We start from the raw sequence: 14,877 nt of genomic DNA, 5'->3' as shown, positions 1-14,877 counted from the left end.
TAGGTTGTCCAGTGACTCGAAATATATTGTTTACCATCAGTTTCATGCTCTTTCCATTGCTGAAATGCCTCCAGTGGCAGTATCTTGCTTTTTCATTTGTTTTTGCTTTTGAGAAGAGAGTTGAGGGATGAGGGGAGGAATTTGAAAGCATAGCCTTCTCTCTAACGATGCCATGTACTTACTCCTTTCATTTTTATTCTCTCTTTCATTGTTGTCCTTCTTTTACCCCTTTATTTTTTATTCTTCCTTTTATCTTTTTATAATGAAAAATTTCAAGTATATACTAAGGTAGAAAAGTATAGTTAGTGAACCCCATATTTATCTCTAACATTGTTAAGTCATGGCCACTTGTGTTTCATTTGTACCTCTCTATACTGTTTTCATCCTTCCTCCCCTATTATATTGAAGCAAACCCCAGTTGTAGTATTATTAGATCCATAAATTTTCAGTTTATATCTGTAAATTATAAAGACTAATTTTTTTTTTTTTTGGTGGTGGTATTGGGGGTGGAACCCAGAGGCTTTCTACCTCCAGGCTATACTCCCAGACCTATTTTCTATTTTATTTGGAAACAGGGTCTCACTAAGTTGCTGAGAGCCTCACTAAGTAGCTGAAGCTGTCTGAGAACCTGTGCGATCCTCCTGTCTCAGCCTACCAAGCGCTGGGATTACAAGCATATGCCACCACGCCCGGCATAAGACTCATATTTTAAAAGATAGACTGGAGCTGGGCGTGGTGGTGCACGCTTGTAATCCCTGCACTTGGGAGACTGAAATAGGAGGATCACACAGGTTCGAAGCCAGCCTCAGCTACTTAGTAAGGCTCTCAGCAACTTAGTGAGACCCTGTTTCCAAATAAAATAGAAAATAAGTCTGGGAGTATAACCCGGAGGTAGAAAAGCCCCTGGGTTTCACCCCCAGTACCACCAAAAAAAAAATAATAATAATAAAATAAATGATAGACTGGGAGTTAGCTCTGTGGTAGAGAGCTTTCCTAGCATTTATGAGGCCCTAGGTTCAATCCCCAATACCACTAAATAAATAAATAAACAACCAAACTACTATTATTGCTTCTCTGAAAAATTAGTATTCTAATAATATCTAGTTATTATTTCAAATTTTTAATCCTAAGACTTTTGTATTTATTTATTTATTGTTAGTTTAGGTCAGAATCCAAGCGATATATATGAATTGCAGTTGGTTTTTTGTTTTTTTATTTATTTATTTATATTTTTTTTGGTGGTACTGGGTTCCTGGAAGCCCTTCTACCTCCGGGCTACACTCCCAGACCTATTTTTACATTTTTATTTGGAAACAAGGTCTCCTAGGCCAGCGCACATGGCTGGGTTTGAACCTGCGTAATCCTCCTGTCTCTGCCTCCCAAGTGCGGGGATTACAAGCGTGCGCCACCACACCCGGCTGGTTATATCTTTTAAATATATTTTTTTAGCCGGACATGGGAATGCACACCTATATTTCCAATACTTGGAAGGCTGAGCTAGGAAAGTTGTAAATTCAAGGCCAGCCTTGGCAACTTAATGAATCTCTGTCTCAAAAATAAAAAAATATAAAAAAGGGCTGAGTATGTAGTTCAGTGGTAGAGCACCCTTGTGTCCAATCCTCAGTACTACAAAATAAATATCTTTTGGAGGAGGGGCTGGGAATTTAACTCAAAGACATTATACCTCCAATTTTTTATTCTTTATTTTGAAACAATCTCACTAGGTTGCTAGAGCCTGAGTTGCTGAGGTTGGCTTTGAACTTAAGATCCTTCTATCTCAGCCTCCCAACTACTGGGATTACAAGTATATGCCACCACACCTGGCCTTCTTTTTTTTTTTTTCTTACAATTTGGTAATAATTTATTTCAGTGTCTTGGTACCTGGCAATAGTACTTTTAGAGTAATATGTACTAGTTATTTTTATTATTTTTAATTTTAATATACATATTAACTCATTTACATGCATATATTGTGCTTTAATTGGAAGGTATCACTCTCCTCACTTCCCTCTTAAATACCTTTTGATCTGTAGATTACACCTTATAATTTATTTGCTTAATTAATTTGGTCATTTATACTACAATCTGAACTTTGCTATTCATGTATCCATGGTGTCACTTGTCACTTACTGTATTTCTCTCTTCTCTGTGTTTTTTTTTTTTTTTTTTTTTTTTTGGTGGTACTGGGGTTCCTGGAAATCCTTCTACTTCCAAGCTATACTCCCAGACCTATTTTTATACTTTTTTATTTGGAAACAGGGTCTCTTAAGCCAACACGGCTGGCTTTGAACCTACACAATCCTCCTGTCTCCAACTCCCAAGTGCAGGGATTACAAGCGTGCGCCACCACGCCCGGCTTCTTCTCTGTATTCTTAGTGGGTAGTTAGATTTGGAGTAGAGCTGTCCAGTAGTACTTCCTACAATGATGAAAATATTCCATACCTGTATGTTATCCTCTGATTCCATGTGCCAAGTAAATACTTGGAATGTGGTCTAGGACACTGAGGAACTGAAGTTTTAATTTTATTTCATTTTAATTGATTTAAATGTAAGTTAAATACCTACACTTGACTAGCAGTTACTATAAGAGACAGAGCCAGAGGCTTGATCAGAGAGATGTAGGTTTTACTTTTGTTTTTATTCGTTTGACATCTACCCTATAAATGGTACTGTATGTAGTCTTTTTGTGATATTAGCAGTCATTGTTAAATACCTAAATGTATTCATTCAATAGAAGTTGCAAAACAGTGACATTCTCTTTTTACTTCTTAGTTACAGTTGGTAGTTTTGGAGAAAAATGTCTACTAAATAATCTAACTGGAGATAAATCCTTTTTCATTGTCCTTAGCATTCATAGATTTTACAGACTCAGCTGTTTGCAGGAAAACATGAAGATCTGTCTGATCTATGTAATGATTTACAACTTACTGAGACACCGGATTGTGACTGCATTAGTTAAATTCCTGTGTGGCAGTAGTTACTTGGCCTGGTGAGTCAGCCATGTCAGCGCCTCAGCATCCGTGGTTAAATGGTGGCTTTGTTTCTATTATGTGCTCTAATGCTACTCACAAATTTTATTTTCACCAAGTCAAGGGTATGACGTAGCTTATCTTTTAATTGTCATATATTGACTAAAAACAATTTATAGAATATTCAGAAAATTTTATCCTTTTTTTCTTCCTTTTCTGATTCTTTCTCTCTTAGGTTTCTCGACCTTCACCCTAGGGTTGATAACCTGGTTTTCTTCTCCATTTTTTGGTCAATAGAAAAGGGTGTAAGCCGGGCGTGGTGGCGCACGCTTGTAATCCCAGCATTTGGGAGGCTGAGACAAGAGGATTGCGGTTCGCGGACAACCTCAGCTACTACTTAGGCCCTTCGCAACTCAGTGAGACCCTGTTTCAAAATAAAGAATAAAAAAATAGGGCTGGAGATGTAGCTCAGAGGTAGAATGACACTGGGTTCCATGCCCAGTCTGCAAAAAAAAAAAAAGAAAGAAAGAAAGGAAGGAAGGAAGGAAGGAAGGAAGGAAGGAAGGAAGGAAGGAAGGAAGGAAGGAAGGAAAAGAAAAGGGTGAGACGCCAGGTGTGTTGTGGTGCACACTTGTAATCCCAATACTTAGGAGGCTGAGACAGAAGGATCTCAGGTTCACAGCCAGCTTCAACTACTTTGTGAGGCCCTCCGCAACTTATTGAAACCTTGTTTTAAAATAAAAAATAAAGCCGGGCCGTGGTGGCGCACACTTGTAATCCCTGCGCTTGGGAGGCTGAGACAGGAGGATCGCACAGGTTTGATGTCAGCCTCAGCTACTTAGTGAGGCTCTCAGCAACTTAGTGAGACCCTGTTTCCAAATAAAATATAAAAAAAAAATAGGTCTGGGAGTATAGCCCGGAGGTAGAAAGCCTCTGGGTTCCACCCCCGGTACCACCAAAAAAAATTTAAAAAATTAAAAAATTATAAAAAATAAAAAATAAGAGCCGGGCGTGATGGCGCACGCTTGTAACCCCATGCTTGGGAGGCTGAGACAGGAGGATCACACAGGTTCAAAGCCAACCTCAGCTACTTAGTGAGGCTCTCAGCAACTTAGTGAGACCCTGTTTCCAAATAAAATATGAAATAGGTCTGGGAGTATAGCCTGGAGGTCGAAAGCCTCTGGGTTCCACCCCTAGTACCACCAAAAAAAAAAAAAAAATTAAAAATTAAAAAATAAAAATAAAAAATAAGTTGGGTGTGGTGACGCACGCTTGTAATCCCCATGCTTGGGAGGCAGAGACATGAGGATCGCACAGGTTCGAAGCCAGCCGCACTGGCTTTAAGAGAACCTGTTTCCAAAATAAAAAATATAAAATAGGTCTGGGAGTGTAGCCCGGCAGTAGAAGGGCTTCTAGGAACCCCAGTACCACCAAAATAATAATAATAATAATAATAATAATAATAATAATAATAATAAATAATAATAATAATAAATAAAACAGAGCGTGGGAAGGGAGCTCAAAGGTAGAATACACCTGTTTCAATCCCCATTACCACAAGAAGGAAAGAAAGGGAGGGAGGGGTGTAGATTTGCTATATTTGGACTTTTTTTTTTTTTTTTTTTTTTGCTATTTACCAAACTAACCAATCTTTAAGAAATGTTCCCTGAGCTGCGAGTGGTGGTACACACTTGTAATCCCAGTATTTGGGAGGCTAACAGGAGGATTACAGGTTCAAGGACAGCCTTAGCAAATAGTAAGACTCTCATCAACCTAACAAGACCCTGTTTCAAAATAAAAATCTCAGTAGAGCTCAGAGTATAGGTTTGAGATAGCATGCCCCTGGGTTTAATCTCTAGTACAAAAAGAAAAAAAAGAAAGAAAGAAAAAATGTTACTCCAGCTTTATTTAGATCCTCCTAAAGGTTTTTCATTTAAAAAAGGAAGTTGAAAACTATTCTAGACAAATGATAAGTTTAGAGATTAATAAATTTTATCCCTTCTTAATTTTTAGAGAAAAACAAAAGCCACAACACTTTTTTTTTTTTTGTCCGATAGATTTTCTCTTCAAAAAGTGAATCCCGGCTAAAACATCTGTTACAACGAGCCCCAGATTATTGCCCAGAAACAATGGTAAGTCTTTTTTAACTATAGAAGCTTTTTTCTGAATGAAAATGTTTAATGACTACTTTTAGATTTAGAAAGTTTTTCAGTATGATTGGAATTTATGGTTAACAATGTAACTAGGTATTTTTCAAATTCTTTACACAAATGGCTAGGTAGAATATGATCTTTTGTCTTTATATTATCTATCTTAGGATGTAGGCCTAAAAACAATCTTAAATATAAATGCTTTCCAGCCTTTAAATTTCACTGTAATATTTTATCTGAAATTTGGAAATTTATTAATTACTTTATTTTGACAAATTTTATGAAAACTATAATGAAATATTAATTTTTTAAAAGTTGAATTTGGGATAAGGGAAGATATCTTTCCATTTTCTGTCATACTAGTTATATTCCATGCCCATCTGAATTAAGTAATTTAAAATGTCTCCAATGCTTAGGCTGTCCTCAATGTTTGAGATGCCATTGGGCCAGGCCAGGAAAGCCTGGGCTGCATCGAAGAACCTCAGGTTTATATGGGAGGGGAAGACACTGATTGTCAAACAGCCCTGGCTGACGTATTTTCCTTAAGTTACCCAACAGATATTTTCTTCTCTGTGCCTGGAAACATTAATTTATTTATTTATTTATTTATTTATTTATTTATTTATTTATTTTTGTGGTGGTGGTACTGGGGTTCCTGGAAGCCCTTCTACCTCTGGGCTACACTCCCAGACCTATTTTTACATTTTTATTTGGAAACAGGGTCTCCTAAGCCAGCGCGTGTGGCTGGCTTCGAACCTGCACGATCCTCCTGTCTCTGCCTCCCAAGTGCGGGGATTACAAGCGTGCGCCACCATGCCCGGCTAGAAACATTAATTTCAATAAATGTCCTGAGTTACCAGACTCATCCTTGGTACTTTTAAATGGGAAACTCAGAAAAGTGTAAGCAGAGCCGGACATGGTGGCGCACACTTGTAATCCCAGCATTTGGGAGGCTGACACTGGAGGATTGCAGTTCACAGAAAGCTCAGCTTCTTAGTGAAGCCCTTTGCAACTTAGTGAGACCCTGTTTCAAAATAAAGAATAAAAAATAGGGCAGGGGGTGTAGCTCAGAGGTCAAATTCCCCTGGGTTCCATCCCTAGACCCGCAAAAAATAAAAAATAAAAAAATAAAGAACATACTTAGACCCACACACACACAAAAAGGGTAATCAGCATTTTTTTATCTTAGCTTTTTTTTTTCTTTCCCGAATCATGTGTGTGTAGCCCTTGAACAGTGACTATATGGACCAGCCATAATCAAATTAGCTGTACATAGTATCTGTAGAAATTAAATGATATATATATATATATATATATATATATATATATATATATAAACTGGCTATCTACATAAAAAACCTTTTGGTGATTACAATTTCAGGTTGAAATCTGGAGTTGTATGAATTCATCTTTGCCAGGTAAGCATAAAATTGTAACACTTAGCATTTCAATTTTATGACTTTTTTAGCATTTCCATTTTTCTTATTTTATGAATAGAAATCTGTATCATGGTCCTAGAACCTGATTCTTAAGTATGAAGTTTTATCCTCCCCTTCCCTTTAGCATCCACATTTTCAAATATGGAGTTTATTCTCATCTGTTCAGTGCTTAACCGTGTGTTCTTACCTCCACTTCTGCCATTCTCCTGAAACTTGTCTTTGAAAGATTACCAGAATCTCTTGATTCCCAGATCTCGTGGGTTTTCTTAGTACTCACTCTGGTTTTCCCACTACACTTGGAATTATTGGTTACTACCTCCTTATGCCTAGTTGGCCTTAGAACCTTATTCTTTCTTACCACCATAGATCTGTAGTTATTCCTGTGTTTAGTGTTCTGCCTTCTCTCTCCACTCGCCCTGGTAATCTCATTTCCTCTCAGAACTGTTAACTAATCAGCTGTGGGAAGGAAACTCTCAGCTCTGATTTGTCATTTGTGACTTACCAACATCTCTACCTGGATTCTACATCAGGTGGCATATGGAGTACAAACCCAAAATCACACTTATATCTGATCCTTTTGTGAATGACACTAGACTGGAAACCCCCAGTTTATCTTTGATTCTTCTTTCTAGTTCCATTGACTCTCTTCCCTTGCAAAATCTTATCTTCTCTGTTCCTAGTTCAGTTTTGTTATTATACTCTTGGGCTAGAATGTACTGTATTCATCTTCCCCACCCTCTTCAGGAAGAGTCTCTCGGGATATCCACTTCTTTTGGAATAAAGCCTAAACTCCCTAGCTTGGCGTTCATGGTCTTCTAGAATTGAAGTTCATTATTCAGCCCTGATGCCTTCACACTGATGTCTTGGGGGAAAAGTCAACCTTATATATCTTGGAATTCTAACGGCTGCCACACTGTTTTAAGTTTGCATTTCTAGTGAATTGGACTCTTTGTCTTCCTGAAATTGCCTACCTCCTTGCATACACACACACACACACACACACACACACACACACACACACACACCACTGTTCCTACCAAACTGTAATCTATGTAATGGAATAAATCATATATTTTATCTTTTTATAATTCCGTAGTCCACATGGCATCAAAGAGTACCTTGTACATACCTTGAGTCTTACTCAGTAAATGTAAAATCTTGTTGAATTAATATCGTTCTAAACTATATGTGAGATTACAATGCACCAATAAAAGTATTAAAAATTATTTTGTAAGACTACAAGATGCATGGAAACAATTATATTGCATTATAACAGCTTGCATAATAGACCTACATGGATTCTATTCATAATTCGTTCTATCATGAGATTCTAAATAGCAAACAACAACAATTTATAGAGAATTTTACTAGGCAGTAGAGCTAGATGGGAGTCTGTTGCCCTTTATACCCTTAGGATTATACAGTATATTTAGTCAGATTTTATATTTGAAGTGGTTTATATTTAATCAATTTTGGGGACAATTTATAATTTTATTTTGAGAGCTTTATTTATAAACCATTTGTTTGCTTTTGCTTTGCCTTATTATAGTAGAATTCTATTTTTTATAGAAGGTTTTTAGTAGGTTCTATTTTTTATATTAAGTCTTCATTTCATTTAAATAATTTACCTATGCCTTTAATTCTTGACTTTTCAAAAAATATAAATAATAGCCAGGCATGGTGGCGCAGGCTTGTAATCCCAGTACTTGGGAGGCTGAAACAGGAGGATTGCAGATTCACAGTTAGCCTCAGCTACTTAGTGAGGCCCTCCGCAACAAAGTGAGACCCTATTTCAAAATAAAGAATAAAAATAATAGGGCTGCGGGTATAGCTTAGAGATGGAATGCCCCTGGGTTCATTCCCAAGTTTTGCATATATAATTTAATGCAGATATGGACCTATAGGTCTGTATATCACACAGAAGTGGCATAGAGCACTTACTAAAACAAAGAGGAATTTGTAGCATTCCTACAAACAGTAAATCCCCCCCCCCTTTCATAGTCTCTTTCTTTTTCTTTTTTAATTTTGCAGTACTGTTGATTTGACCCGAGGAACATGCTACCACTGACCTTTATCCTCAGCCCTTTTTACTTTTTTTCTGCCATACCAGGAATGGAACCCAGGGGCATTCTACCTCTGAGCTACACCCTCAGCCCTATTTTTTATTCTTTATTTTGAAACAGGGTCTCGCTGAGTTACAAAGGGCCTCATTAAATAGCCAAGGCTGTCCATGAACCGCAATCCTCCTGTCTCAGCCTCCCAAATGCTGGGATTACAAGTGTGCGCCACTGCGCCCGGGTTTATAATTTTTATTTTGAGACAGGGTCTTGCTAAGTTGCCCAAGCTGGCCTTAAACATACAGTTCTTCTGCCTCAACCTTCCAAGTAGTTGGGATTATAGGGTGCCCCACCACACTCAGCTCCATAGTTATTTTTTTTCCTCCTAATTATATGTAAGGACCCATTCATTGACAATTTATGATTGTGAAAGGGATCTAAAAGCACATTAAAAGGCTTTTTATAATTTTATTATCTTTTGATTTTAAAGTCATTTGGTTGGAGAAATCACTACTGTGCATAAATTGAACCAAAATAGTACATAGTCTTTTAGCTCTATGACTAAATGTGCCCATCAAAGCCAGACCTGACTCAGAAATTGTTTCTGCATGTTTTCTAAGAATTGTTTTTTTAAAAATTGTGGGTTTTATACTATTCTACAAATTTTATATTTTGACCACAATAAATCTTGTACTCTTTTTTTTTTTTTTTTTTTTTTTTTTTTTTGGTGGTAGTACTGGGGTTCCTGGAGACCCTTCTACCTCCGAGCTACACTCCCAGACCTATTTTTATACTTTTTTATTTGGAAACAGGGTCTCTTAAGCCAGCACACGTGGCTGGCTTCAAACCTGCACGATCCTCCTGTCTCTGCCTCCCAAGCGCGGGGATTACAAGCGTGCGCCGCCACGCCCGGCAATCTTGTACTCTTATTTGCTTGTTGGTTAAGTTAGAATCTTTTCCTCTGAGTCAATATGAAATAAGGAAGTGGCCTCTCCCCTACTTTACTCTGTATTTCCTGTGATAGAGATGCTACCTAACCAGAGTGCAAATGACCTAAAGAGATTTGGGGTTGAACATGGGGGGGGGGGGAGTACCTGATAGTCATGCTGTGTGGGACCCTAAGGAGAAGGATAGCACTGGGGGTAAGGTAAAGGGAGGGGCTTAATAATTTGAAGGCCTGCTCTCTGGGCTAGCTTATATATGGACACCCACTTTGACTTTTAGAGGTATCCAGGAAACATTTTGGTGTGATATATGTGTTTTTCAATACTTGTGACCAAAATCTTTGAACATTTTGTTTTTAAGGTGTGTTTAAGAAGTCTGATGGCTGGGTTGGCTTAGGCTGCTGTGAACTGGCTATTGCCTTGGAGTGTCGACAGGCATGCAAGCAGGTAACACCTGGCAGTCAGGCTTGTAGCATCATAGAGTGCAATTTCGGCCAGCTGTGCATATGTTTTAGGCCTTGCCTCCTTCATAGCTTTGGAGAGCTCACCCACAGAAACTGCAGATTTAGCATTTCTTGCATAGATCGTTTCCTTTTACACTTGCTTCCTATTATGACTGCTACACATAAGACCCTCAGCCTTCTCTTATTTTTCTTGCCTTTCCTTCAGACATGCAAAGAAAAAATTTTATAGGAACCAAGGCCTTTGCTCATGGTCATGTTGAGTCAATATTAAGTGACTCCGAATGGTCACAGAAATTTAGGGTTTGCTTGGGTGAGAGCAGCTGATCCAGTTGACCTCTTTCATTTCATCCTGGCTTCACTCTGGGTGTGTCCTCATGTTCCCCTCTGATCCTCAGGGGAGTGGTTTAAGGAGGCCCATGAATTCCTTCTCACTGCACCTTTTCATGGTGCCTCCTCAGAATGGGAAATCTGGCCCCTCATCTTCTCCATTCCAGGTGTTGGGAGTAGACATAACTGGAAAACTAGTTGTTTAGATGGTTGTTTAAATGGACCTGAAACCACAGCTGGAAAGCCTTCTCGTTTTCTTTGTCTATGGACTGTTCTCTGGACAGGAGTATATGAAACATGAACACTTTTCACATGGACCAATGTGCCATAGTCTGACAACACTCTGGGCCTTACATGGCCTAGCCATCCCTGTTCTCCTCTCGGGATTGAAATGAAGCTGAAATGAACAGTCTAAGCCCTTACCAGCCCAGTCTACTTCTTGCCTTCCCCATCCTCTTCAGCTGGCTTGTTCTAAATTGTATGGGCCTAAGTGAGAGGATAGGAGGAATGAACCAAGGGACCAGATCCCGTGGCTCTGGAATCATGTCTCAACATGGAGGCTGATGTCATGTAGAAGAGTAACACCTCTCAGCAAGTATATCTGTTTAACATAGAAATGGGTACCTAAGTGAGGTAAATACCAGTTTCCTCATCCGTGGAGAGGTTAATATCTTCTTCATTAACTTGTTAAGAGCATTACATAAAAGTAGCTTTTGTTAATTCCTGACATAATACCATTTCCTTCTCTAGTTGTCCTGTCCCAATTTCTAAGGAAATTGGTTCAATATAAAAGCTTTGAATATGAAGGGTTAAAAAGAAGAGAAAAGACAAGAAAAGGAAAGAAAAATTTAAGTCCCCTGGCAGAACTTCACAAGAAAATTTGCTGTGGCAGAGCTTCACAAGAAAATTTGCTAGAGTGGAATTCAACTAAAAAAAAAGTCTTCTGATTTACATTGCCTTCAAAGTCATCTAGTTTCCAAAATAACAAAAGAACCATGTTATTATGTGAGATTAAAACCATGAAAGCAAGTTAGGGTGAAGTTCTAGCACATTGAATAGGTCCTACGGTGATGTTTGTTTTAAAAACGTTGCATGAAATTTGTTGTATTTTTAAGAACTTTTAAATATTTAAGTATAAGGTTTTCCTGGAGATGGGTGTGGTGGCTCACACCTTTGATCCTAATACTTTAGAGGCTGAGACAGGAGGATCATAGGTCCAAGCGCGGCCTCCGTAAGAAGTGAGATTCATCGACCTAGTGAGACCCTGTTTCAAAATAAAAATAAAAACCAGAGCTGGGAATGCAGCTCAGAATCCCCCCCCCCAAAAAAAAAACAAAAAAAGGTTCTCCTTGATAAAATAAAAAATATTATACCAACAACTAACATATGCTTATACTAAGTTGTATCTTTTTTGTTCTATGATAAACTGTATGTATAATAAATTAATGGAGAAACTTTTTGGCATTTAGGCATCTTCAAAGAATGATATTTCCAAAGTTTGCAGAAAAGAATATGAGGTATGCATTTTATTTAACAAATAAAGTAGACTGTGTACATGTTAACAGAATTGACAAAAGCACTTAATTTTTTTTTAAAACAAATTGCCTTTTATCTTAGCAGAAAATCTAGCATTGACAGAAATGTCATTTATTTTGTTTAGAAATGTTATGACTTTGATTTTTGTTAAATTACGTATTAATTTCAAAGAAATGCCTGGATCTAACATACAAAGGATATAACTTATACTGTTTCATAACAAAGCAACTGGTTTTAACCAAGATTGTGAAATAGTTTTTCTTAGGTTCTCTACCCTCTTTTTGCCCCTTTTCCTATCCCTTGACCCACCTGGCACTCTTTTTGTAAACTCTCTCTATCATAAAGAAACAAAATCAAACTGCTAGTGTGAGTAGGTTCAAACTTTCCTAACATCTTGCATTTGGGGGAAAATTACTAAGTTATAAAGGCTGTATTAAATAAAGGCTGTATTAAATCTGAAACTCTTGTTTCCGTCATGGAATTTCAAATACTATAGTATCTAGATGGAGAACTTACTGCAGCAGGAGTCGAGGTAGTATTTTAAATCAATATATGTAGAAGATTGTCCTTTATGAAAAAGCTCCTTTTGGGGGCTAGAAAATGTTTGTCTTCTCAAGCCCCACTGTTAAATGTGACAGTTTTATTGTTAATAGTATAAGGTCATGTAATTAAGGAGACAAGCGCATATGCCTCATTCATCATTTTTATATCTAAACATTGGGGTTCCTATTGCTTTTAATACTATGTGTTCTCTTGAAGAAGAAAGAGTAACTCTTTAACTGAATCTAAATTATAGTTCTGATTTTTTTCTTTCCTCAAAGGGTATAATTATATCTCTTAACATTTTAAACTGGAAAGTCTTATTTATCTTTTGTCTCATTGTACTATTTGCTAAGTTATAGCTGTTCCTCTGGAGACTGATTTCCAAATTCAACTCTCCTCTAGAGAGGAGAGGCTTCTTATTAAAGGAGCCCTGCTACGAAGAAGTAAAAGATTCTCTCCTCTTCTCCTCTCTCTCTCTCTCTCTCTCTCTCTCTCTCTCTCTCTCTCTCTCTCTCCCTCTCTCCCCCTCTCTCCCTCTCTCCCCCTCTCCCCCTCCCTCCCCCTTCTCCTCTCTCCCCTCCCCCCCTCTCCCCCTCTCCCCCTCTCTCCCCCCCTCCCTCTCTCCCCCTCCCTCCCCCTTCCCCCTTCTCCTCTCTCCCCTCTCTTCTCTCTCTCTCTCTCCCCCCCCTCTCCCCCTCTCCCCCTCTCCCCCTCCCTCCCCCTTCTCCTCTCCCTCTCTCTCTCTCTCTCTCTCTCTCTCTCTCTCCCTCTCTCTCTCTCTCCTCCCCCCTCCCCCCCTCTCCCCCTCTCCCCCTCTCTCCCCCCCTCCCTCTCTCCCCCTCCCTCCCCCTTCCCCCTTCTCCTCTCTCCCCTCTCCTCTCTCCTCTCTCTCCCCTCTCCCCTCTCCCCTCTCTCCCCCCCTCTCCCTCTCTCCCCCTCCCTCCCCCTTCCCCCTTCTCCTCTCTCCCCTCTCTTCTCTCTCTCTCTCTCCCCCCCTCTCCCCCTCTCCCCCTCTCCCCCTCCCTCCCCCTTCTCCTCTCCCTCTCTCTCTCTCTCTCTCTCTCTCTCTCTCTCTCTCTCCCTCTCTCTCTCTCTCCTCCCCCCTCCCCCCCTCTCCCCCTCTCCCCCTCTCTCCCCCCCTCCCTCTCTCCCCCTCCCTCCCCCTTCCCCCTTCTCCTCTCTCCCCTCTCCTCTCTCCTCTCTCTCCCCTCTCCCCTCTCCCCTCTCTCCCCCCCTCTCCCTCTCTCCCCCTCCCTCCCCCTTCCCCCTTCTCCTCTCTCCCCTCTCTTCTCTCTCTCTCTCTCCCCCCCCTCTCCCCCTCTCCCCCTCTCCCCCTCCCTCCCCCTTCTCCTCTCCCTCTCTCTCTCTCTCTCTCTCTCTCTCTCTCCCTCTCTCTCTCTCTCCTCCCCCCTCTCCCCCTCTCCCCCTCTCCCCCTCTCTCCCCCCCCTCCCTCTCTCCCCCTCCCTCCCCCTTCCCCCTTCTCCTCTCTCCCCTCTCCTCTCTCCTCTCTCTCCCCTCTCCCCTCTCCCCTCTCTCCTCCCTCTCTTCTCTCTTCTTCCCTCCCCCCCCCCCTCTCTGCCTTTGAAATGACCAGTTTGGATTTCTCTCAGGCACAGAAGCTAACTATAATCATTTCTTCTTTTCTCCACATGATGTCTGACACTATCCATCTCCTATAGCCTGTCCTCCATACTATTACTGTGCTTCCTTCTCTTGTCTGGATTTCTGCATTGCCCTAGGAAGTCTGCCAGTGTGTTGATGAAGGACGGGCCAGGAAAGGTAAGGAGATAAGCACTGTCCTATGAGAGAAATAAGAACAGTTTGCTTTTCCCAGTCTGTCCTCCCTCGTTTGGCTTAGAATTAAGCAACTATTTTCTAAAAGTCTATGTGACAAGTGGATTCTTTATTCTTCTATTAAAATCTGACCCCACAAATTATTCAAGATAATTTGAGGTTCAGTTTGTTTTCTTGTCTGTTACTTGGGCCAGGTGTGGTGACACATTCCTGTACTCCCAGTACTTGGTTGGCTGAGCTGGGGAGACCTAGGTTCAGGGCCACCTCAGCAATTTAGTGAGGCTGTTCGCAACCTAGTGAGAACCTGTTTAAAAATAAAAAATTAAGTAGGGCTGGAGATGTAACTCAAGTAGAATGCCCGTAGGTTTGGCCTCCAGTACCACAAAAATAAAAAAAATTTAAGACTGAATATTTATTACATATTATTTAGAAATAAAAGTATAGGTTCTTCAGTGCAGAAAAGAGTTCTGCCTTATAAACCCCAAATAGTAGTCACTGCTAAAGTCTAGTCCAAAGATAATGACCATAAATATGAATGCCTTTTCATTTGCTGCATGATCCACTAAAGTACATGCAACAAATTTACCATCAGACTTTTGCATTTTTACTGGCTTCTTTTTTTCACAAATTAGTCTCTAGGCTTTTCTTTATAT

General features: G+C 39.8%; 1 protein-coding gene across 1 annotated transcript in view; it reads left to right on the top strand.

Annotated features, from left to right (window-relative positions):
- Positions 1–14,877, top strand: part of RECK (reversion inducing cysteine rich protein with kazal motifs) — a gene marked incomplete at both ends in the record, with an annotated part of 84,423 nt that overhangs the window by 24,201 nt on the left and 45,345 nt on the right. Inside the window, 4 exons of the mRNA XM_080709521.1 lie at positions 5,027–5,101; positions 6,501–6,537; positions 9,921–10,006; positions 11,820–11,867. Coding sequence (XP_080565647.1) covers positions 5,027–5,101; positions 6,501–6,537; positions 9,921–10,006; positions 11,820–11,867 — 246 coding nt within the window. The remainder of the gene's footprint in view (positions 1–5,026; positions 5,102–6,500; positions 6,538–9,920; positions 10,007–11,819; positions 11,868–14,877) is intronic.

The sequence above is a fragment of the Muscardinus avellanarius genome (genome assembly GCF_963383645.1).
Source record: "Muscardinus avellanarius genome assembly, chromosome: 13".
NCBI lineage: Eukaryota > Metazoa > Chordata > Mammalia > Rodentia > Gliridae > Muscardinus > Muscardinus avellanarius.
This window is presented reverse-complemented; position numbering and strand designations above follow the sequence as displayed.